General features: G+C 37.0%; 1 protein-coding gene across 3 annotated transcripts in view; it reads right to left on the reverse strand.

Moving 5' to 3' along the window:
• The window catches only part of ORC2 (origin recognition complex, subunit 2), a 49,636-nt gene that overhangs the window by 6,177 nt on the left and 18,892 nt on the right, over positions 1-24,567 (reverse strand). For all 3 annotated transcript variants that reach the window (XM_008582120.1, XM_008582121.1, XM_008582118.1), the window contains 10 exons: positions 23,491-23,583; positions 22,855-22,886; positions 19,443-19,503; positions 15,841-16,034; positions 14,783-14,881; positions 10,925-11,034; positions 8,118-8,250; positions 7,178-7,274; positions 3,723-3,869; positions 2,693-2,864 (listed from right to left, as the gene is read on the reverse strand). In XM_008582120.1, the coding sequence (XP_008580342.1) occupies positions 2,693-2,864; positions 3,723-3,869; positions 7,178-7,274; positions 8,118-8,250; positions 10,925-11,034; positions 14,783-14,881; positions 15,841-16,034; positions 19,443-19,503; positions 22,855-22,886; positions 23,491-23,583 (1,138 nt within the window). The remainder of the gene's footprint in view (positions 1-2,692; positions 2,865-3,722; positions 3,870-7,177; positions 7,275-8,117; positions 8,251-10,924; positions 11,035-14,782; positions 14,882-15,840; positions 16,035-19,442; positions 19,504-22,854; positions 22,887-23,490; positions 23,584-24,567) is intronic.

Genomic DNA, 24,567 nt, shown 5'->3' on the forward strand with positions numbered 1-24,567 from the left:
TATATATATATATATATATATTTTTTTGTCTTTTGTCTTTTACCGGGGACCGGCAACGGGATCGCAACCCTTGGCGCTGCTCCCGCGCCTCGCTCAGCCAGTGAGCGGGAACCGGTCTGTATGTGGGATCCGAACCCTCAGGCGGGAGCGCCGCTGCACTTCCCAAGCGGCGCACTTATCCAGTGCGCCACCAGGCCGGCCCAAAATAGTTTATATTTTTAAAAAAGTGTTGGAGGCTAGCACACGACATTTCGGTATACCAAACTAAAAAATATTTGCATTAGAGTAGTCAGTGCCATATTTAATGTTGTGAGTTCTTACACTGCCTGGACCCCAAACTTTACACATGGCAACTTTCAACAGTCCTTTAGCGGTAAGTATAATAGTAAAATAGAATGAAGACTTTTTCTGTTGTCAATTCCATCAAAAAATGTGATTAGATAACCACTGAATGCATATCTTTCAGTATAAACCCAATGCTAATCTTATCTTCAGTGTACAAATCAGCTTTATAGAGGAACAAAATTATTTAAAATTAGCATTTGAGGGTTAACATGAGGAAAGGTACATCTGAGTATCTTGATATTGGTGGTGGTTATGCAAGGTTACACATATGACAAAATCGCACAGAGCTACACACACAAATGAATGCATATATAATATGAAATCTGAATAAGCTCTATGGATTGAATTGAGCCAATATAAATTTCTTGGTTTTAATATTGTACTGTGGTTGTGTGAGATGTTGTGGGCAGGGGTAGTAGGGGAAGTATGTGTATGGGACTTCTCTGTACATTTTTTTAGTAGCTTCTTGTGAGTCTATTATTATTTCAAAACAAAAAGTTAACCACCTCCCACAGGTAAAAGAAAAATAAGCGGAAAAGAAATTGCTAGAAAAAAAGATATACCTGAAAGTCCCTGTGTACCCCACCGTACCTAATCCCCACTCTCCAGGGTTAGTATTATTCTAATTAGGTATTTTTCATTTCCATGCACATTTTTTTTGTCCTTTTTGAGACCGGCCGCACCGCGCTCAGCCAGTGAGCGCTGTGAGCGCACCAGTCATCCCTATATAGGATCCGAACCCACGGCGGGAGCGCTGCTGCACTCCCAGTGCTGCTGCACTCCCAGTGCTGCACTCTCCTGAGTGCACCACGGGCTCGGCCCTCCATGCACATTTTAAACTTTTTTTCATATATAATATACTTTTTATTTTTATACCTACCACCCTGTCTGGTTTAGCATTTGTCCTAAACAAAAATGTACTGGTTTCGACAATAAATGACATTGTCATACTACTATCACCCCACATAAGTCAAATTCCTGGCTGCCATGCTGTTTCTAGACCCAGAATACAGCTGGGCCATGGCTTCAACCCTGCTTGCTGCTTCATGACTCTGTTCCAGTGGTTGCAGTTTTGAGCCAGGCTATATCTTTTGCTTCCTATATTATCTATTATACCGTGTGTTTGTAACAAAAGGGGATAATTAAAGTGTGAAAGTATTATGTCATCTTGACCAGAAATGTCCCCTTATTGCTCTTAAAAAATTTTTTTGCTAGTTGTGCCAGCTTTTTCTTTTTTAAAGATGACTGGTAAGGGGATCTTAACCCTTGACTTGGTGTTGTCAGCACCATGCTCACCCAGTGAGCTAACCGGCCATCCCTATATGGGATCCGAACCTGTGGCCTTGGTGTTATCAGCACCACACTCTCCCGTGTGATCCACGGGCCGGCCCCCCAGCCTTTTCTTTAAGAAACTGAATTTTCTGTCAAATTTAAAACAAAAAAGATTATTTACATTTTGATTAATTTAAAGGTCTAATGTATTTTAACTTGGGAAGAATTATCTTTATAATATTCATTCTACCCATTCAAGAACACAATATTTCATCTATTCAAATCTTAATGATCTATTCTCAGCACACTCTGTTGCTTTTCAGTACTTCATCTTGTTAAATATAGTTCTAGAACGTTATGCTTTCGGAGAAGTTTGCTACTTAAAACCCTTTCTCAATAGGCTAATTACGCAATTCATTTTTTGTTGGCTTATGCTATATCCAGCTTTTCTTAGCTTTTATTAATTCAGATATGCCTCTTGGTTAGGCTGTTGAAAGGGTTTACTAGAGATACACACAGATATTTAAGCGCATGAGCTATGGAGCTGGGCAGATAAGGATCAAAATCTTTGTGCCATTTACTATCTAACTAAGGATCAAATGAGCTATTTCATATAAAAGGCTCAGTGTTTCAATCATAATGTTCAATACGTAATTAAAAATAACCATAATATTTAAGTAAAATCCACCAAAATTCTGCTTTTTCTCCATGATGACCACTTAGATGCTCTCATTCAAAAATATCAAAATTTATTAAGAAAAAAAATGTTGGTACTCCTGCTACAATTTGATAGACTATTATTGAGTAGTCTGCCTACTGCATAATCCACTACTAGCAACCTATTATTACTACTATTTTTTTTTTTTTTTTGGTAGCTGGGTAGTACAGGCATTGAATCCTGGATCTTGATGTTATCAGCACCACTCTAACCAACTGAGCTAACCAGCCAGCCCAGTACTATTTCTCTTAATCCTTCAAACTAAGTAGGCACCTTAGCATCACCATTAAAACCTAGTAGTGCATATCTTAAGATGCATAGAGTGTTTTAAAAAAGAAATATGGTTTTCATTCTTACCTTGCATTAGGGGTAAGACTTCGTAAGACGTGAGTCAGGGAACTAAGTGGTAGGGATCCAGACTGTTTAACTAGAAGAGAATTCTCATAGGAGGTTTCTTCAGTATAAGGACTATATGTAGTAGTTTCATACCAGAGCCAGTTATAAAGACTCTGCTTTGCATGATCCCACACTATAGCACATGATCAAAGAAAATAATAATTACAAATTATTTTCATGTTTGTCGGGTTACTAGATTCTACTCTAGGAAAGAATGAGAAAGCATAAAATAAAAAATGAATGCTGAAATTTTTCTTTTTCCCACTTCCTCATCCAAATTAGTAACTTATAATTTAATTCATTGTCAGTCAACATGTGAACACTTGTACATTAAATAGAAATTAAAATATCTTAGCACTACCAAGAAATTTTTTTAAAAATTTAATAATTTAACATTTTGTTCTATAGGATTATCACAAAGTCTCTGAATTAAGTTCATAAAATAAATGTTGCAAATGTGAACACTTGTACATTAAATAGAAATTAAAATATCTTAGCACTACCAAGAAATTTTTTTTAAAATTTAATAATTTAACATTTTGTTCTATAGGATTATCACAAAGTCTCTGAATTAAGTTCATAAAATAAATGTTGCAATACCACAAAGAGTAGAAAAAGCCCAAATTAATAGCTAATTCTCCTTCTCCTCATGTTACTTCAGGTGTAAAACAACCCCCTTAGTATGTGAATTTTTATTTCCAAGAATTACAAGGGTACATGGAAAAATTGAATTAAAAGATAATACAAATCCTGCTGTGAAGGATCTTTGAAGATAATACAAATCCTTCTGTAACAGAGGGGTCTTTTTGGAGATCCCTTGTATGTTCTAAGTCAGGTTGAGTACATCTATCTTTTTTGCAACCTGTGTCTTTAAACATGTAACAGGGAAAAGGTATACTGAAAAACAAAAATTTTGTGACTTACAACATTAAGAAAATTAATTTTGTAAGACTGTTATCTCAAGAAAGAAAAATAGCAATATTTAACTTACTGAGAGGAGCATTGAGGTGATCAATAGATGCTATAAGGTGTATGTTACGCAAAGATGACAACTGTCCAATAATTTGCTGGCTCTTGTCTCCTCTCAACATTTGGCTATCCAAATTGTGGATAAGAAGGAAGAGTTCTAAAGAAGAATCTAAAAAGAAATGGAATCCAGTTATTATTTTTAGTATTTGTTTAAGTCCCTACCACACACAATGCCTAGGTATTGAAGAATATATCAAAGTAGTATAGGATAAAATAATGACTGCTCAGGGGTATGTAATTTATTTGAGAAGATATGTCATTCACTATAAAACAAGCAAGACATTATGGTTAGTATTTGAATCAGACCCTAAAGAAAGCAGATTTAATTAATTAATTTATTCAAAAAGAGCTGTAACACTAGAAAGCAGTTTTAATAAGGCAAAGGAAATAAGGCAAGATGCATATCTGTAGTGAATCTATGCATGTTGCATTGTAAGGTAGGAGTGAAAGGTGGGAAAAAAAAGACTTCCCATTATGCATCAAAAGATTATATAGAAAACCCTAACTATCACAAAAACCAAAGGAGACCAAAAAAGAGGGGAAGGGATTTAGGATATTGCTCAAGGAATCAGGAAATTCAGATAAATAAATATAAAGTCAGTGAAGGAAGAATTTAAAGGATGAAGCTGACAACACCATCAATATAGCAGAGATCAAGATAAAGCATAAGCCAAGATCAATTGGCTCAGTAAGAAGAAAATTGCAGGTGATCATCAAGCATACAGTTCAGGTAGCAAAGAAGAAAAATTAAGAAGCAAACAGGTAAAAACTAGAAGGTGGGACGTGTCTTCAAAAACTCTGAAATCATATGAAAACAGGAAAATAAAACAGTGTGGAGGGCTGGCCAGTTAGCTCCCTTGGTTAGAGCACAATGTTGTAATACCACGGTCAAGGGTTCAGATCCCTGTACCAGCCAGCCACCAAAGCAACAACAAAGATAGTGCAGGGGGCAGAAGAATCAGATAAATTTTTTTCTATGCATGTTTAAAAGCCAAGGATATTGGTAAGTCTCTCAGGAGACTTAGTAAGAAATGGCAGAGAGAGTAAGTAAATTTCTCTTCTACTACAGATAGATGGAACAAGAGCGAATATAGTGAAAAAGAGTCTGAGATGACACATTTTGAAAATCCCAGTTTCCTTAAATTCTGGAAGTCATCATAGTCAAAAAACAAAAACACACATATATACAGACACATTTAAAATAATTTAGGCATCTATTTTAAGGAGCATACAACCACTATTGGGCTGTTTTACAAATATCTGTAAGGGATAAAAAGTAATGCTTTTGTTATTCTATAAGTGGGAAAACATATCAATATTAAACATTAAAATGGTTGTTGAAAACTAAAGAGGGTCTGGAAAAATAAGCCAAAATTATTATAGGTGCAAAATATTATAGCAACTGATTTTTAATTAAATAAGGTTGAAAGAACTGAAAACAAACTGAACAGATTTGTTTATCTTAGGATAGACCTGCTAGTGATCCAACTGTATATGCCTACACAGTAAATGAACAAGGAATATTCATATATGCAGTTAGTTCTTGGGTTCAGTGAAATATATATACTTGATTCTCGCTATGTTATATTCTACAAAGTTGCTGCAAACACTGAATTACTGAACAATTGTTCCTAGAGGAAATACAGGGTTAGGTTCCTACGAACCTCTAGCCATAACATTTTCATCAACTGATCATTACATAATTTGGTTTTATGTGTGTTTCTGTTTAAAAACACCTTTATTTTTATTTATTTACTTACCTACTTTTACGTATTTATTTGGCACACCAGTCAGCTATTAATATACATTGTTGATCTGTTAATATTGAACTCTCAGTCAGCAGCACTATAACTCATACCTGAAGGAAACTTATATAACACTAGTATTTTTTCCACAAGGCACACCATATTCTTCTTGTGCTTAGGAATATCAGACAGCATTTTAGCACTATGCATAGGGGACATTTTAAACAGTCAAATCACCAACCAAAAAAACCCACTTATATAACACTAGTATTTTTTCCACAAGGCACACCATATTCTTCTTGTGCTTAGGAATATCGGACAGCATTTTAGCACTATGCATAGGGGACATTTTAAACAGTCAAATCACCAACCAAAAAAACCCACAAAAAATATGAAAAACGTGGCACTATATAGACTGGGAAAAGGACAGTTGTTTACAGTATGAGAGCTGAAACAAGAAGCAACACATTGCCTTGTTTGACTTCAGATGGGAATGTGTGCATTGGGCAACTGAAATTTTTTGTTACTCTCCACATGTCCACACATAACTGCGAAAGCACCAAGAATACTGACTTAAGAGATTACAAATACATGTTAGTAAGTAGGTGAATTTGCAAATATAGAATTTGTGAATGATGAGAATCAGATGTACTTGTTATGAAATGTGTAAAGTTGGTATAAAAATGTGTACTGTCCATATTTATAAAGAACAATAGATATGTGTTTAGAAACCTGAAAGAAATTTGCGACAGAAAACTTTTCAGCTAGGAAACAAAAAGAAGAGCAAAATTAAGTATGCATTAGGATCTTGACAAAAATAAATAAAAATGCTTTGGAAATGGAGTTAGAATTATCATTCTAAAGAAAATTATCTATCAAATCAGTTAAGCACTATCAATTATTCCTTTTAATTCTTAAGCAACTACTAAAAGACAATTAATTGTTAGAGTCTAATAATCTTATTTCCAATATCTGATATGCTTACATCACCAAAACATTCACATCAAAAGAATAACAAAAAAAGATCTTATCATATGAAATTATCCCAATAGAATTAGAATATTTATAAAAATATTAAACAATATGATCTTAATATGATATAAAATTATCTCAATGCAGTGATGTTTACTCAGAATAAATAAATTAGAATGTTTATAAAAATATTAATATAAAAATATCAGACAAAGATGTTCCACTCAACTAGAGGCACTTCACACTGGAAAGTCAAAACCAGAAAATTATTCTGAAATAAGAGGCTTTTGTTTTTTTTTTTTTTTTTTTTTTAAAAGATGGCCGGTAAGGGGATCTTAACCCTTGACTTGGTGTTGTCAGCACCACGCTCAGGCAGTGAGCGAACCGGCCATCCCTATATGGGATCCGAACCCGGGGCCTTGGTGTTATCAGCACCGCACTCTCCCGAGTGAGCCACGGGCCGGCCCAAGAGGCTTTTGACTATACAAATTTAAGACAGTACGAATAACTCCTTCCTCTTTCCATGAAGTTCACAGAAAAAAGAAAGGACAAATAATTTTAGAGAAAACCAAATCAGCATTTAGATAAATGACATTATTAAAGTAATCCTCATTTCTGTATATACAAATATTGTACGTGAACAAGTTGAGGTGGATGCTTAACTGCACCCTAAAGCTATAGAGCATCTACTTCATGTTACCTTCTTTAAATTTGTTTATTATCCAGTCTAGCTGATCCAGTACACTTCGGAAAGTACCCATATGATTGAGGACTTCTTCTGTTATAGAATTCAGGACCTATATGATAAAAGTGCAAGAGGTAGCATATCAATTATAATTTATTCTGTCTTACAGGATAAATACAACTAGAAAATCAATCCTTTTTTATAAATTAAAAATGGATTTGGATTTCCTATAAAGTCTGAAAAATCACTTTAAAATAATTCTACTGGTACTTGTATATCTAATTCATTTTTTTGAATAAGTTAGTGGCTAAAAGTAAACAGGTAAAAATAGCAAAGATGTAAAGATAAGAGGGCAGCAAAAACAAATGAAAAAACCCCAACAATATGAGAAACATTAGAAAAATATAGATTTATCAAAGGACATAGGAAACAAACACTAAGGACACTTAAAAAAAGAACTACTACACTGGATTATATCCAGCACCCAAAAGCTTTAAATTACTTTTCAAATGATTAAGAGATACAAGTATTTGAAATAAAAATGATCTATGATAAATGTATTATAAAACTACAAACTATTATTCATATTTTTATTATTTTTAGAGTACCAAAATGATATAAAAATATACTAAAATGGAAGACCCCACAATCCTGTCCTTCAGAGAAGTACTGTTGATATTTGGTGGTGTAGTAAACAAAGCTAACGTTTACCCCTAAGGTTTAATACATGCCAGTTACAAAGTAAGAAATTCAAAGATGGGGTTTCAAAGCTAATCCCTCTGAGGTGAAAAACATGATCTTAAGCACTATGCAATTCTTCTACTAGCATGAAGACTAAGATAAAAATCCTTTAAAAATTTAATGCTCCAGAATGAGAAAGAACGTCCTCATTAATGTAAGAGTATAAATTGGCAGGGAATGTAATATTGTTCCCTTTAACATTTTTGAAACTTACTGATTTCACACTGATTCCAGGGAAGAAGCCATTGATGACAACGTGAATGGAATCTTGCAGCATGGTGGTTCGAAATCTTTCTAGTAGATCTCTCTTAGAACCCAAACCATACAGAACAATGTTGAACCCAAGGCTGTTAGGAAAGAGAGTATTCACAAAATTAAAGTTCAATACCTCTTACTACCAATTTTATCATCAACCAGTTTCCTTAATTTAATCTTATAAAGAATACAGGAAGAACAGCAATGGCTAAATAACTAAGTCACTGATTCCCAACTTAGACAAAGTAAAGGCACAGTTTTATTATCTGCACACCAATCTTATAGTTCCTACTTCTTCAGCAGCTTTCTCTGCAGCTATTACCTTTCCAGTGACAGATGCCTAAAAGCAAGGGAGACTATCACTAGTAAAAGGCACGAAAAAGTTTTCCAGGCTGAAGAAGAGTTTAAATTGATAGATTAAATTGTAAAGGTAAGCAGGGACCAAGTAACAAAGATCTTGTTAAGTCATTCTAAGATGTTAATTAGAGTTTATTCTAAGGACAATAAGCGTTTAAAAGTAACTAAAAAGGGGCCGGCCCGGTGGCGCACTTGGTAGAGTGTGGTGCTTGGGAGTGTGGCGGCGCTCCCGCTGAGGGTTCGGATCCCATATAGAGAGAAAAACCCCTCAGTGTATACATGAAACAGTAGATTAGATGCAAGAAGAGAAAATTAGTGAAAAACAGATCTGAAGAATTTACCTAGAATGCAGATTAGAAAAGGGGATGGAAAATATGAAAGAGAAGTTAAAATATATGAGGAATGAATGAAAAGGTCCACCATAAGCTTACTGGAGTTCTCAAAGGAAAGAATAAATAAAATGGAGGAGATGCAATATTTAAAAGATAATGGTTGAGCTATGCATATTTTATCACACTAAAAAAAGATAATGGTTGGGCCGGCCCGGTGGCGCACTGGATAGTGCGCCGCTTGGGAAGCGCGGCGGCGCTCCCGCCCGAGGGTTCAGATCCCACATACAGACCGGCTCCCGCTCACTGGCTGAGTGAGGCGCGGGGGCAACACCGAGGGTTGCAATCCGTTGCCGGACACGGAAAAAGACAAAAAAAAAAAAAAAGGTAATAACTGTAAGGTTTTAAGTAGGAAAGTAATATGATCTTTTTAGAAAGATCTGAATGAATAAAAGAGGAACAATACTGCCAAAGACGAAGGACTTGAATCAGCTGTCACAGAGAAAAAATGTAAAGTGTCAAGAGCTTTACAGGAGGTAAAATCAATAATATTTGGAGACTGATTAGACGTGGAGGGTGAGGCAAAGGGAATATTTAAGAGGACTCAGTTTTCTGCCATAAGCAAGTACGCGAATGGAGTAACGGACATTTAGTGTGCTGAATACAGCAGGTACTGGTGGGAATGATGGGTTTAAGATGATTTCAGTTTTATGAGTGTTGAATTATTTACAGGACATCCAAGTGGAAACTTCCAATATACATTCAGATACCTATGTCTGCTACTAAGAATTAGGTGTGGATTGGAGATAATGGTTATGGAAGTCATTCGTATTCAAAAGGCAGCTGAAGCCAAAAGAGTGAAGATAACCCAGAACACCAAGCACTAGGGGTCAAAGCTAAAATCCAACAACTCCGTGATTGTTTACGGAGGTCTCAGAAACAGTACTTATTCGATGTTCTCTGCCAATGCTGAATAGCCTAGAAGTAGAAGAACAGAAAAGAGATAACTCCCAAAGGCAGAGATTAGCAAGGTTGAAACAGCAAAAAGAAAGAGGCAAGGGAATTCAGAGAGCTAGCAGCTCCATTGAAGTAGCTGACTATAAAGTCTAGGCTGGGAAGCAAAGCAAATCAAGTTATCTGAGTTGACATACTGGGAGAAGGAAGAGTTGATGAGCTGGGAGGATGGGATTAGAACGAAGAGCTACTTTATACATTTATAATGTACTGATCCATAAATAGTTACTGAGAGAAGCTGAGATCCTTGCAGGGAAGATAATCAGTCTCTTCCTAGAATAACCTTGGATATATTATTGGCAAAAGAAAACCAGGATTAAGAAGCAGAATTATGACAATTCCCATGTTCTTACTGCTTGGTGGACCTGCCTTCTTGTTTACCCCAGTCACTGTGTAACTGTGAACATGTGTGTATATTCACATTAGAATACATTTTAAACACTTCCTTATGTTAAGGTCTTTTTAATAAAAGTATAATAGTAATTATAGTTTAAAAATACTATGTTTTGTTTGTTTTATTCACTATTCTAGGTGTTTTAGTAGAAATTAAAAATTTAACCTGAGGCATCTGAAAAATTAAAAAATATTCTAAGAAAGAATTTTAAAGTGGTAAAATAATGTTTACAGAACAAATCTGCTCATGAAATTCTGAAAGTCTACAGTACATGCATACAGAATTAGATTAAAAGTAAAGATATATTCTTTCATTTCAGGAACTTAGCTGTGGAAAACTGGATTAAAATCTAATTGATATATTTATTAATCTTGACAAATTACATTTTCAAATATTTTTATGAGTAATAACTGAAATGCTATTTACCAATGGCTGTCAAGTCTGATAACTTAGAAAATACATGTTTCCTAAAAACTGTATAATTTCTGAGAAGTCATAATAAAAATGCCATTTCTGTATTTGAGTCATAAAATCAGGAAAACACCTATTTTTATATTTATTTTTATATGTAAAAAATATATCAAGTTCATTGGAACAACTGAATGTTACTTTGATTTAACATAAACATTTATATAAATATATTTTACAAGGGTTTGCAATGATAATACTTACTGTAACTGCAGCATCCATTTATGAAATAATTTTTCATACTGTTGATTTAGTTGTTTAAGTTCAGCCGAAAAGGAAGGAGAAACCTTACTCAATAATTTACACAAAGTTTGCTTTAAAAAAAAAGAAGGAAAGAAAATAACACTCAAACCACATACATCAAATCAATCTGAACTAAGACTATTTCTTTAGAGGTAGAGGTAAGAAGAGGCCAGTAGCAGAAATGTTACTTTAATCAGGTTTGGCAACAAGTGCATCAACTGAATACACATAATACCGTAAATATGATTTAAATATTGGTTTCCTTAAAATTTTTAACATTCTTTTTAGCACAAATATGTAATAACAGTAAATAATTGTTAAGTTTTGTCTAGAATCATTTAAATGATTGTAAATTCCATGGGCTGGCCCGTGGCTCACTCGGGAGAGTGTGGTGCTTATAACACCAAGGTCCAGGGTTCGGATCCCATATAGGGATGGCCGGTTAGCTCGCTGGGTGAGCATAGTGCCGACAACACCAAGTCAAGGGTTAAGATCTCCTTACCGGTCATCTTTAAAAAATAAATAAATAAATAAATGATTGTAAATTCCAAATATAATGCTTTAATTTCTAAAAAGATCATTACCATAAGGAGATGATTAAACCTGCCTCCCAGCTTTGACAACAAATCCAGACAGACTTTTAAAAACCTATGAAGGGCCGGTTAGAGTGCAGCCTTAAAACACCAAGGGCATGGGTTCAGATCCTAATACTGGCCAGTCCCCCCTCCCCGCCGCTCCAAAACCCTATGGGTTTGACAACACTGAGGGTTGCGATCCGTTGCCGGACACGGAAAAAGGCAAAAAGACAAAAAAAAAATAAAAAATAAAAAAATAAAAAGTAAATTCCAAATATAATGCTTTAATTTCTAAAAAGATCATTACCATAAGGAGATGATTAAACCTGCCTCCCAGCTTTGACAACAAATCCAGACAGACTTTTAAAAACCTATGAAGGGCCGGTTAGAGTGCAGCCTTAAAACACCAAGGGCATGGGTTCAGATCCTAATACTGGCCAGTCCCCCCTCCCCGCCGCTCCAAAACCCTATGGGTTTGAAAAATGTAAAAGCTTAAGGTTAACAGTTCAATATTAATTCTCAGAAAACATTAAAGGTTCTTTATAATTAGTAAAATAAACTGTATCACTGCTCCTCTTCCAAAAGTTATTTCTAACAAACCTTTTATCTTTGATAAGACAATTTTTAAAAATAATATAAATAAACTGAGAAAGGTGAATTGTTTTGCACCGAAACCTTAGAATTTAATGCTTGTGAATAAAACAAAACTCATTTTTTAAAAAAATGAAAATTCCAGCAAAAAGCTGTGTATGTACCTTTACCCAGGAACTACACATTGTTTTCATGATTCTACCTTTAAAGTAAAATGTTCTTTTAGTACTGAAATTAGAGTTGCAATCAACATTCCAGGCATTCTGACCTGTACAGTTTTTATTTATCTACATACTTAAAGAGAAGCAGGACTACCTCTAAGTAAAACTGTTAAGTAGGTAGCTCTAAAAAATCTCTTTCATCCCTTCTGATATTTAGAGCTCTGAAAAAACCAGAAAGCACAAGTATCATTTTTAGTTGTCATTTATACTGGATTATCTGAGCATACTCACACTTGAGTGTGAACTCTGGAATGTTATCTCATCTATGCACTTTCATTTCAAACTTTTAAATTTGTAGAGTTTTAGAATTGCACTACTGGCCCCAATACTTACCCCCTCCCTGCATCCATTCCCTTTGCTACGTGACTCTGCAACCCCTCTCACTAAATGGATTGAGTATAGTTCCCTACCTTTTGACTTTATTTTCAGTCATGTGATTTGCTTTGGCCACTAGAATGAGGCAGAAGTGACACCGCCAGTTTTGAATCTAGCTTTTAAGGGGTCATGTGTTTCTCTACCACTTCTCTTACACCTCTGCCACTGTCATGAGAACATGCCTCAGCTAACCTGGTGGGTCCAATGAGGAATAGAGATAAGGAGCAAATCCTAGATCCATCAACCCAGAGCTGAGTTGAAGACATGAGAAATAAATGTTTATTGTGGGCCGGCCCGGTGGTGCACTCAGTAGAGTGCGGCGCTTGGGAGCGCGGTGGCGGGCGGATCCCATATAGAGACCGGTCCGCTCACTGGTTGAGCGTGCCGGCCCAAACTTCATTCACTTCTGATCTGTCCATTTTCCTCCAACATCTCTCCAAGTTTTTTAGCATTCTAAGCTTCAGAAAACCTGACAGCAGACATTGCTGGCTGCCTATTGACTCTTTCCTTCCTTATTATTAACATACCTTTGATTGTATTTGGGGTGGCAATGTCCTCACTTAGAAATATTCACCTCCTCAGATTCCCCTTCAGCCAGATGTGATTATGTGACACAGTCTGGCCAATGAATATAAGCAGAATTCTACTAGGTGTGGTTTCTGAGAAATCTACTGAGTTCCTGATATAAGGGGACAGTTTCAATTGCAGTGTCCCTTTGCCATTTTGGGATTACCCCTCTTCCTGTCCGGAATATGGCCCAGCTTCCTGGAAGCAGAATAGAGACTTAAGGATCCTACGTAAGGATGGTGGAGCCTGACTAAGGAGACATTTGAGCCCCTGATGACTTCTTAGAGGGCTACACCTGCTCTGACGTGCCCACAAAAAATGGGCCGGCCCGGTGGCGCACTGCTATAGTGCGCCGCTTGGGAAGCACGGTGGCGCTCCCGCCAGGGGTTCGGATCCCACGTGCGGACCGGCCGCTCGCTGGCTGAGCGGGGGGCGGGAGCAACACCAGGGGTTGCGATCCTGTGGCCGGTCACGAAAAAAGACAAAAAGGGAAAAAAAAAAAAAAAAAGAATTCCAATCCAGTGAATTATTCACCATTTATATAATACAATAAGTACAGCTGGCCTTCCATACCTGCATCCTCAGATTCAACTAACCACAGATCAAAATATTTGGGGAAAAAACCCAACAATAAAAAATAACAATATAATAAAAAACGATACAAATAAAAAAACAATACAACTACTTACACAGCATTTACAATGTATCAGGTATCATAAGTAATATACAGATGATTTAAAGTATATGAGAGGATGTAAACAGGTTATGTGAAAATATAGTCATATGCTGCTTAACAATGTTTTGGTCAATGATGAACCACATATATGATGGTGGTCCCATAAGATTATAATGGCTATACCATAAAGCCTAGCTATGTAGTAGGCTGTACCATCTAGGTGTAAGTACACTCTATGATGTTCACACAGCGAGGAAATCACCTAACAATGTATTTCTCAGAGCATATCCTGTTAAGAGATACATGACTGTACTGTGCCATTTTATATAAGAAAATTGAGCATCAATGGATTTTGGTATTTGCAGGGGTTCCAGGAACCAATTCCCCATGGACACTGAGGGACAACTGTATGTAATAATTATGTAACATTAATTTGTGTTTTGGCTGGCCAGTTGGCTCAGTTGGTTACAGTATGGTGTTACAACACCAAGGTCAAAGGGTTCAGATCCCCATACTGGCCAGCTACCAAAAAAAAAAAAAAAGAAAGAAAGAAAAAACGTTAACTTGTGTTTCATTTGAAAAGAAAAATAATTCTTTTTGTGACAACACCAAGGTCAAAGGGTTCAGATCCCCATACTGGCCAGCTACCAAAAAAAAAAAAAAAAGAAAGAAAGAAAAAACGTTAACTTGTGTTTCATTTGAAAAGAAAAATAATTCTTTTTGTATTCACTTACTCTTCCAATTTATTGCTTATGTAGTATATTTTTCAAGTCACAGTAAGAAAAATTTAGAAGTAACATTCCTTGCAACATACCTGATCCAGTTTAGCTCTCTTTAGCTTCTGCAGTGTTCTATCAGAGGTTAAAACTTTTGAACTGCTATGAGCTTCAAAATATTCTTCTACCAAGTCACTCTGAAAGTGGACAGAGTAAAGTCAGTTCTCAGTAGTTTCTTGTCTTATATCAAAACTAGACAGTAACATTATGTAAAATAGGACATGTAAAATTCTTTATTTGATAGTATTTTCTTTGTAAAGCAACAACACAGGTTAAAGATCAAGCATATTTAATTCCAGTAATAAAACTGAGTAACTCTTAAGATCATAAAAGTTAAAGAAATGACTAATTGAAGTAGTCTGTTCATAAGAAAGATGGTTTTACATATCAGGACCTTTGTTTCTCTTCAAACAGTCCTAGCAAATCCTTTAATATTAGTATGGCTGAAGTACTGTGAAAATGGGAGGAAATCAACAGCAAGGTTAAAAACAACAACAAAAAAACCCTAAAAAGACTTACCTACGCTTCCAGTGAAATAGCTCAACACTTGTTCTGATTTGGGGCAAGATTAACCTTTAGGGTGGTAACGATGGGATGGAAAGCTATTCAAGCAGTAAAAAGTCTCCTAGATTGCTCTGAACCTTTATGTAGAGCACAAAGATAATTAGCCTTTTATCAAGCCAGGCTTCTGGCACAGTTTTTCCAAACAACTCAATGTGCATCAGTAACCACATCATTTATTACTTATACTGACTTGAAAATCAACAATGTTGCAAATACAAAGCCATATTAAAAGAGATACACTGTGAAGTCTTACCTCCAACTAATAGATATTTAAAAGCTTATTTTTATACAACCGAATTGAGATGTCACCTTTTTCATATACTATGGTACTGATTCATAAATATGCACACAGGCCAGAATAGAAAGCCCTGAAATAGGAAACAAGTGTATGTGGGAATTTTCATGTAAAGCTGAGAAAATACAGAAAAGTGAAGAAAAAAATGATGTTGATCCCTCATATGAATCTCTTCTTAGGGTAGTTTATTACTGAGATATTACACAATTTTTCTTTAAAGTCTCTCACTTCACTTACTGTTTTATCTCTTTTCATTTTCTTAGAAGGTGTTTCTTTGCAAGCAGGAGCTGAAACTACTCTATTCTGAGCTTGAATCTTCTGGCTGAATACAACTGTGTTAGTGTCCTCTTCATATTCCTGTGCAACTCTTTCATCATCCTCTGAGTTGGAAGCAGAATACTCACTTTCACTGTCAGAATGGGACCTTGAAACTGTGGAGGAAAGGAGAACCACTGGGAACATCTGACAGTTTGACAAGAGAGGCACTGTGGGGTGATGGTAAGAGCGTGGGCTTTGGAGTAAGACTTTGCATTCTGGTTTTGCCATTACTTACCTGTGATTCCACCAGAGCTAGTTACATAAATTCTCTTAGCATCAGTTTCCTCCTTTATCAAATGAGGATTACGTTGAAATGCATGTAAAGCAACTAATAATGTCTGACACCAAGTAACTGAGATAGAAACTGTCAACCATACCCAATACCATTCTCCTTTCTTCTTCCTTGATAGCAGAACTCCATTGTTGTTAAATATGGCAATGTGCCTCACATGATTGATTCATCAATCATGGTAATCATCTGTCAGATGCGTGCTTTCCTAGCCTCCTTTGCAACTAGTGTTGGCTATGTAACCCTTTGACCAATGAGACTTGAGGGGAAATCTGCTGAAAGTTCCTAAGAATGATTTTCCTTACTTAAGGAAAGCTCCTATTTATACCCATAGTTTAAAGCTAAGGAAGCCATTTTGTAATATGAAGTATCAAACCTAAGTATGAAAAATGCTGGTGGCAGAGCAAAAAGATAGGGAAAACCTGGGTCCTTAATGACACTGTTGAGTCCCTACACTAACCAAGGAACTTGTATATATAGACTTCTTATCACGTGAGACACTTAAGTGTCTATGGCCTAAACCACTTCTGTAGAATTTTCTGTTGCTGCCTCCTGACAACGCCATTCTAACTGATATAGCACTCAATAAATAACTACTATTATAACTACTGCTAATACATATGCACACTCCATCCCAGAGTTGACTCAAGAATTATAAAAAAGCAATGACAGCCAAGCTGGGGCTGCTAGAACTCAGGGGAAGAGGAGGAGAGACCTATGGAGTGCATGAAGGCAGGAGAAGCCACAATTAGAGAAAGAAAAAAACACTCGGACTGTTTCAAGCCCTGGCTGTGTCCAGGCTGGAGCTGCTGAGCGCATGGAGCAGGAGCTGGCAAAAGCAACAGCTGTGCCCTCAGGATAAAGTTGTTTGGAGGCGGCAGGGGAGAAGAGGGCCTTGGCGACTCCCAGGCCAGCAAGACCACTAATAGGGTTCCCATGGACTCACATAGGAGCAAGGAGCCACAACAACTGAAGAAAAGGAGCCACTCAGAAGCCGGTGAGTCATCGCAAGGGACCAGCACACAGCCCGTCCCATGGGAAGTGTTTGCAGCATGCGCGGTGGGGGAGATGGGTCCACAGGTAGAACACTGAGGCATGGCAAGGACAGCTGATCTGCACCCCTATCAGCAAGGGACCATTCAGAGGAGACTGGTCGGGAATACAGAATTGCATGGGGTGCAGTTTGACGAAAAGACTCAGGCCCAGACCAGAGTTTCAGATCTCTCAATAGCTAGAAGTACCCATAAAGTCAACCATTAAAACCTGAGCTGCACAAAAAGCCTTCCCTGGGGAATCAGCAGCAAAGCAGCAATCTAGCTCAACCACACAGCTCAGTACTTGTCCCCACAGGAAGTTCCCCCAGTTTAGAAGTAAGGAAAGGACAACAAATTAGTTCCAGCACAGAGTTTAAATGGTGGGAATAGCAAATATTGCAACACAGAACTGAAAGAAAAAACAAAGTACCTGCAATCAGAGACAAAGTTTTATATTAATTAGTAAAGATCTCATTTTACCAAAGAACACCTATAACACATAGAAGTACTGGAAGTCCCCTGGGATACCAAGCCAGAAAAGGTGGACGGTGGGGGGGCCAGCAATCCTCCCCAACACCCACAACCAATCCCGAGGGTGGGGGATGAGGGCCTTGGCCATGCCCCCCCAACACCCAGCCAGCCCAGCAGCGACCACTGAGCTATTGCAGGAAGTGCCCCAGGCTCTCCCAAGCAAAGATAGTGAAGGGCCGAGGGCTTCAGCTACAACCCCCCTGACACAGACAGCCAGCCCAGAGGCAACCACCGAGCCACTGCAGGAAGTGCCCAGGGTTCTCCCAACCCAGGACGGTGGGGGGCCAAGGGACTCAGCCACACACTCCCAATGCATGCAACCATCCCAGCGACAACCACCAAGCACCCCAAGCTCTCCCAAGCAAGGGCAGTGGGGGGCCACTGGCCTCAGCCATACCCCCGACATATGCAACCAGCCCAGCAATGACAACCAAGCCACAGCAAGAAAGGTCCCGGGTTCCTGAGCTGGGACAGTGGGAGGTGAGGGCTTTTCCGCACCCCCCTGATATCTGCACCCAGCCCAGCAATGATCAAGCCACTGCTGGAAGTCCCCCACCCCCATCTCCCCTACGGGAATGAGGGAGGTTTCACAGGGCTCAGTCCTGCCCCTCCTCCTCCCTCCCTCTTCCATCACATTTCTTCCCCTTTCCCCTCTCCCCCTCCCTCCCAACTGCTGCACAACAACATCCTAGAATGTAAAAAATAATATTAATAAAATTTTATTTTCTTTAAAAAAAGTAAGAGTGCTATGAAGTCCAAACCTCGAAAAGAAAGGACTATAGCATAAAGCCCTGATGTTTGATTAGAAATGACAATGTTAGCTAATATTACTATTGCCAAGGGGTCAACACCAAGAAAGGTGTTGACATCTTTCTGAAATATAAAGGTCAACAAGTTATTTGCCTCAAAGTTAAATATTCAGAAATCTAAAACCATTTTTGATTTCCCAGAAGACAGGACCCATGTCTGTTTACTTATAGCATTCAGTACAACTATGAATATATAATATTATTTCACAATTAAAATTCTAAATAAATCAATAGAACCACTTCCAAATTGTCTCAAAACAAATAAACTAAAAGGCACGTTATTTTATTGGAGAGCTTTTTTTTTTTTTTGGTGGCTGGCCCATAGGTATCTGAACCCTTCACCTCAGTGTCATAACACAGCACTCTAACCAACTGAGCTAACCGGCCAGCCTCTGGACAGACATATCAATTGACTTCAATATCCATTGACCATAATGTGAAAGACAGAGTGCTAAGTGTTAGAGTTAAAAAGATAAGATACAGGCCTTGCTATTAAGGAACCTATAGTTTGAGGACATGAGCATATCCTTTCTTTCATAAAAAGAAATAGCAATAAGTAGTTATAACAATTATTATAAAAGATAATAACAACACTTGTTAAGCTATACCAAAATCAAGTACTACACTAAGCACTTTTGAGGTCCTTTATTTCAGTTAATCCTCAAAACAAGTCTAAGGCTGGTACCATCATTATACCTATTTTACAAATGAAAAAAATTAAGGCACAGAGAGGTCCCAGTAAGTAGTAGGCCAAAAATAAAAACCAAGCAGTCTACATCTAGAACCTTACTTAACCATTACTGCCCCTTGTCTAGATGTTGCTTTTTATAAAAACTTCGTGCAAAAAGAAATACATACCAATTAACCTTTTTCTTAGACTATGAGGTGTTGTTGACAGAAATTCACTTTTGTCATTGTTCTGTTTAAAAATAAAAAAAGCATTATAATTAAATAATAACAGGAAAATTAATGACTGATCTGAGTGAAAGGACAGAAAAGAGAAATATTTTGCTTTCAATAGAATACATTAGAACTAGATGAGTCTAATTTCCAGAACTAGAAGATAATAACAAATGAATTTGTTGGAACAAAAACTAGAGTATAACAACAAAAACAACATAACAAATTATAGAGGATTACTAGAGTGATTCTAGCTAGAAAATGAATTCCAGAGTTTTTACAAATGTACTTTTTATTTTTATTTTTCCCGCTGGCTGGTATGGGGATCTGAACCCCTGACCTTGGTGTTATAAACAAATGTACTTTTTATTTTCATGTACTATTGTTACTATGTAAAGACGTGTATATCAGACTTTTGAACCACTTTTCACCTTACGGATTAGTACAATATTTTTAAAAAGCTAATAATATGCAGAGATAATGAGAATGAAAGGAAATGGGCACAACTTATTGCAATGAGCATTGCAATGGGCCTTTTATTATAATGAGAATGAAAGGAAATGGGCACAACTTATTGCAATGAGCATTGCAATGGGCCTTTTATTTTTTTATTTTTATTTATTTATTTTTTTAAAAGATGACCGGTAAGGGGATCTTAACCCGTGACTTGGTGTTGTCAGCACCACGCTCACCCAGTGAACTAACCGGCCATCCCTATATGGGATCCGAACCCGTGGCCTTGGTGTTATCAGCACCACATTCTCCCGAGTGAGCCACAGGCCAGCCCTGCAATGGGCCTTTTAATGTACTAGAAATTTCGTGGTTTTAAAGTATTACTTTCTGTGAGGAGGAAAGAGACTTCTACTTTTTTACTTTCTGTATTTAAAAGAAATTTAACTTTTTACAGAAATATAAAGTGTTTTCTTCTTGCATAATACTTTAACAACAATAATTTTCTAGCACATTAAAATGTCCACTGTTAAATACAGGGTGCTTCAAAAAGTTCGTGGAAAAACTGAATTAAAAGATAAAGTGAATCTATGAACTTTCTGAAGACCCCCTTGTACGTTAACTTCTTTTTTTTTTTTTTTTTTTTTTTTTATAAAAGATGACTGGTAAGGGGATCTTAACCCTTGACTTGGTGTTGTCAGCACCACGCTCACCCAGTGAGCAAACCGGCCATCCCTATTTGTGATCCGAACCCGTGGCCTTGGTGTTATCAGCACCGCACTCTCCCGAGTGAGCCACTGGCCGGTCCCGTACATGTTAACTTCTAACAGTACTGATAAAAACACAAATTACACTGTTGTTTGTCAACATGAAAATATGACAAAAAATTTAAGTCTGTTGTCTTGTGATAGGTTGTTGGTGTTAGTTACAAATGTTAATAAAGTTTGATTTGGGATATTAAGAATAGTACTATAGTAACTGAGTTAATCCCTTACAATGGGTTTATGAAGTATATTACACACAGTATGTTTCAAATTTTTTGGATCAAGATCTTCAAATTTTTTTTTTTTTTTACATTTGACATCTTGACATGTATATATATAACTGAAAAAAATTATAATTAAAAAATACTTACAAAATAGAAAGTTTATATTGTTCTACATTTCATTTTTTAAAATGCAGGTATATCCTACTAAACTGATTTCAAGATTGAGAATTGAAATAACTTGCATTTACACAGCTTAATTATCAAGTCTCAGAACAACCATATCAAAATAAACATTTCAGAAAATTCTTGGTCATAAAGATAAGACTAATTAATAAATAACTTCCTGTTTGCTACAAGAAATTTCTGCAAACATATCTATACTGGCAGTTTGCTCATCTAGGTAAACTGTTCTCCCATCAGGACAATAGATTACTCCCCAGATTAAAAAGCCCGCTTATCTGATCAAACAACAGTTTAGTTATCAAGACACATCTCTCCCTATTGTGTCTACCAATCCTAAAATATGTCCCCGACTCTGCCCAATACCAATCAGTTCTCCATTTTGAAAGACTTGCCTTAAATCGCTTTAGCCCAAACCCCAATCCCTATACATATTTTCTCTTGAACTCACTCTTCTAAGGTAATACATTAAGACTCTGTCACACCAATGCTATTTCTTATCGCAGTAGGTAGCTGTGTTTGATCAACACATTTTCTGATGGTCTTTTGGGGGAGCTGATAAGATCTACTAAAAGGTTGTTACCCACAACTTGAAAAATAATGTTCTAATGTATCTAAATTCTTGACTAGATTATGAGAATGAGGTTTTGTGGGGTTTTTTCCCCTCTTCCTTTTATAGTCATACAAATACAAAACATAATAAAGAGAAAAAGCATTATTAAAGACAAAGGAGGGGCCGGCCCGGTGGCGCACTGGATAAGTGTGCCGCTTGGGAAGCGCAGCGGCGCTCCCGCCCGAGGGTTCGGATCCCACATACAGACCGGTTCCCGCTCACTGGCTGAGCGAGGTGCGGGAGCAACACCGAGGGTTGCAATCCCGTTGCCGGTCCCCGGTCCGGTATGGGTGCAACACTGAGGGTTGCGATCCGTTGCCGGACACGGAAAAAGACAAAAGACAAAAAAAAAAAAAAAAGACAAAGGAGGGTCTGACATGTCTAATCACACACCTTGACTGGCCTAAATAAGGCATTCCTGCACAGACCATAATCATGACCTTGAATATCTATACTCGCATTCTAATCCAAGGCATCCCCTTAACTTAGCCTGTACACAGCCCAGGCAGGTCTAAATCTATAGCCACCTAGGCCTGGAAACACTCACCACTCACATACTTAATGCCCTGGATTCCTCCAGCACCACCTGGGCTTGCCCACATCCCGGCAAGGCCAGTTGACAGCATAGGGACAAAACAAAACCACAAAAACACAAAGGAGGAAATAAAAAAAAGTCAATTCCTTTCAGCTACCCTGAAATGAATATACCTAAAGCAACTTGGTTTTCAAATGTAAATTATAAAAGGATAGAGTAATGGATTTAATGGATCTTGGGACTAACCCCCCAATAAACAACAGAACATTATATATAAAAGTAAAACAAAAACATATAAAATTCCCAGGCCAGCTCTACAAAGTTAAAAACACCTGGAGATAGTTCTGACACAGAAGAAAAAGCACAACAGTTGGCTCCAGAAGATCTGACTTCATTTTCCAGCTTTTCTCTTTTTTAGTTAGGTGAACTTAGGCAAGTCACTTCACCTTTCTGAATCTCAAATTCCTCATCCACGAGTTAGGTATTTAACTGGCAAATATCTATATAAAGCACTATATATATACTAAGAGATGAAATAACTGTTTTTCATCATGTCTTACTTTGTAACATTAAGGTTTTTGCTTGTTTTGAGTCAATTGCTTACCTTCAGCTGAACTTTGTCTGAAGCAGAATGCTCTAAAGAATGAAATAAAAAGCTATGACTTACTACAAAAATACTTCATCTTTCATCATGGTCTAGTTTCATAAAAAGCAAAGTTGCAGTTTCTACAGAAGCTACCACATATTGTTGAGTTCTCAATTAATTACATTTCCAGTAGAAGGTGAATTATTACTATTAATTTCATGACTACTCCCATTATTGACAGCTATTTCCTACATTTCTATAGCATCCTAATATGAAAAAATGGAACCCTTTTTCACTTTTAATTAAGAAGTACACTGTTTAATCTAGTTGGAATGGATCATTCAAAAACAGGTTCTCCACAGTTCTCCACAAACTATGACTTCCAAACCTCAAAAGCTCTTTTTATGTAGAATTTACCAAAGCAACCTCAAGTAAATGAAAACAGGACTTAAAATTAGCACAGACATTTTTTTCTTTAATTGACTCCTAAATATGGGTACACTTAGGCACATAGGTTTATTAACTGCATTTTGCTGAATAAATTTTCAGAAAAGAAGAAAATATATAAAAATTCACTTAGACAAGAAAAAAAGTAACATACTGTAACTTGAAACAACTATGAAAACTCTTTTCAAAGAACTGAGATAGTTTTACCTTTGCTACTTTGAGGAATGTTTATCATAATTTCAGGATCATTCTTCAAACTGAATGAAACACTTTTTCTTGGTGTTTTTGCTAGTTCTGAAGCTATAAACAGACAAAGAAATATATAAAAACATTTTAATAAACTATAGCAGATAAAGAAGGAAATAGCCTTATTTCACTTATATAAATTCTTAAAAAAAAAAGAAAAAAAGCACCCGCCTGCTATTTTTATCAGAAGGATAAACCTACCCTTATTAAAAGCACTACTGCTTTCACCTTTATTAGCTGCCTTTCCAGCATCTTCAAATCTTCCTTCAATTATCCACACATTTCTCCAAAAAATACAAATAAAGAACTAACTTTGACCTTGCTGCTTCCTCCAATTATCATACTCTCCTCTCCATTGACAACTAATACTCCTTCCATTTCTTACCACGTATACATGAAGTACATCTTTGCTAGGAGATGAGAAAGAAGGGCTAGAAAGCGGGATCTAAAATCAAGTGAAAACTGTGCATGGTTAAAAAATTATACTTTAAAATCTCTTAAATCTGGGCCGGCCTGGTGGCGCACCGGAGAGTGCGCCGCTTGGGAGCCCAGCGGCGCTCCCACCAAGGGTTCGGATCCCATNGTGCATGGTTAAAAAATTATACTTTAAAATCTCTTAAATCTGGGCCGGCCTGGTGGCGCACCGGAGAGTGCGCCGCTTGGGAGCCCAGCGGCGCTCCCACCAAGGGTTCGGATCCCATGTGGAGACCGGTTCCCACTCACTGGCTGAGCATGGTGCGGGGGCAACACCGAGGGTTGCGATCCCGTTGCCGGTCCCCGGTACGGGCGCAACACCGAGGGTTGCAATCCCGTTACCGGTCAGTAAAAAAGACAAAAAGGAAAAAAAATAAAATCTCTTAAATCTCCCATAAAGTGTGGTATAATTTATTTTGTGTCTAAAAGTCTACAATATATATGAATAATGTATACAATACAATGTTAAACAGATGGCTGTTTTGTCAATTGAGCATCAGATGAAATAGTTGGCTTCTGTTTAGGGGCCATTTTTTTTTTTTTTTTTGTTTTTTTTTTTTTTTG

Source organism: Galeopterus variegatus, unplaced genomic scaffold, assembly GCF_000696425.1.
Source record: "Galeopterus variegatus unplaced genomic scaffold, G_variegatus-3.0.2 Scaffold2522, whole genome shotgun sequence".
Taxonomy (NCBI): Eukaryota; Metazoa; Chordata; class Mammalia; order Dermoptera; family Cynocephalidae; genus Galeopterus; species Galeopterus variegatus.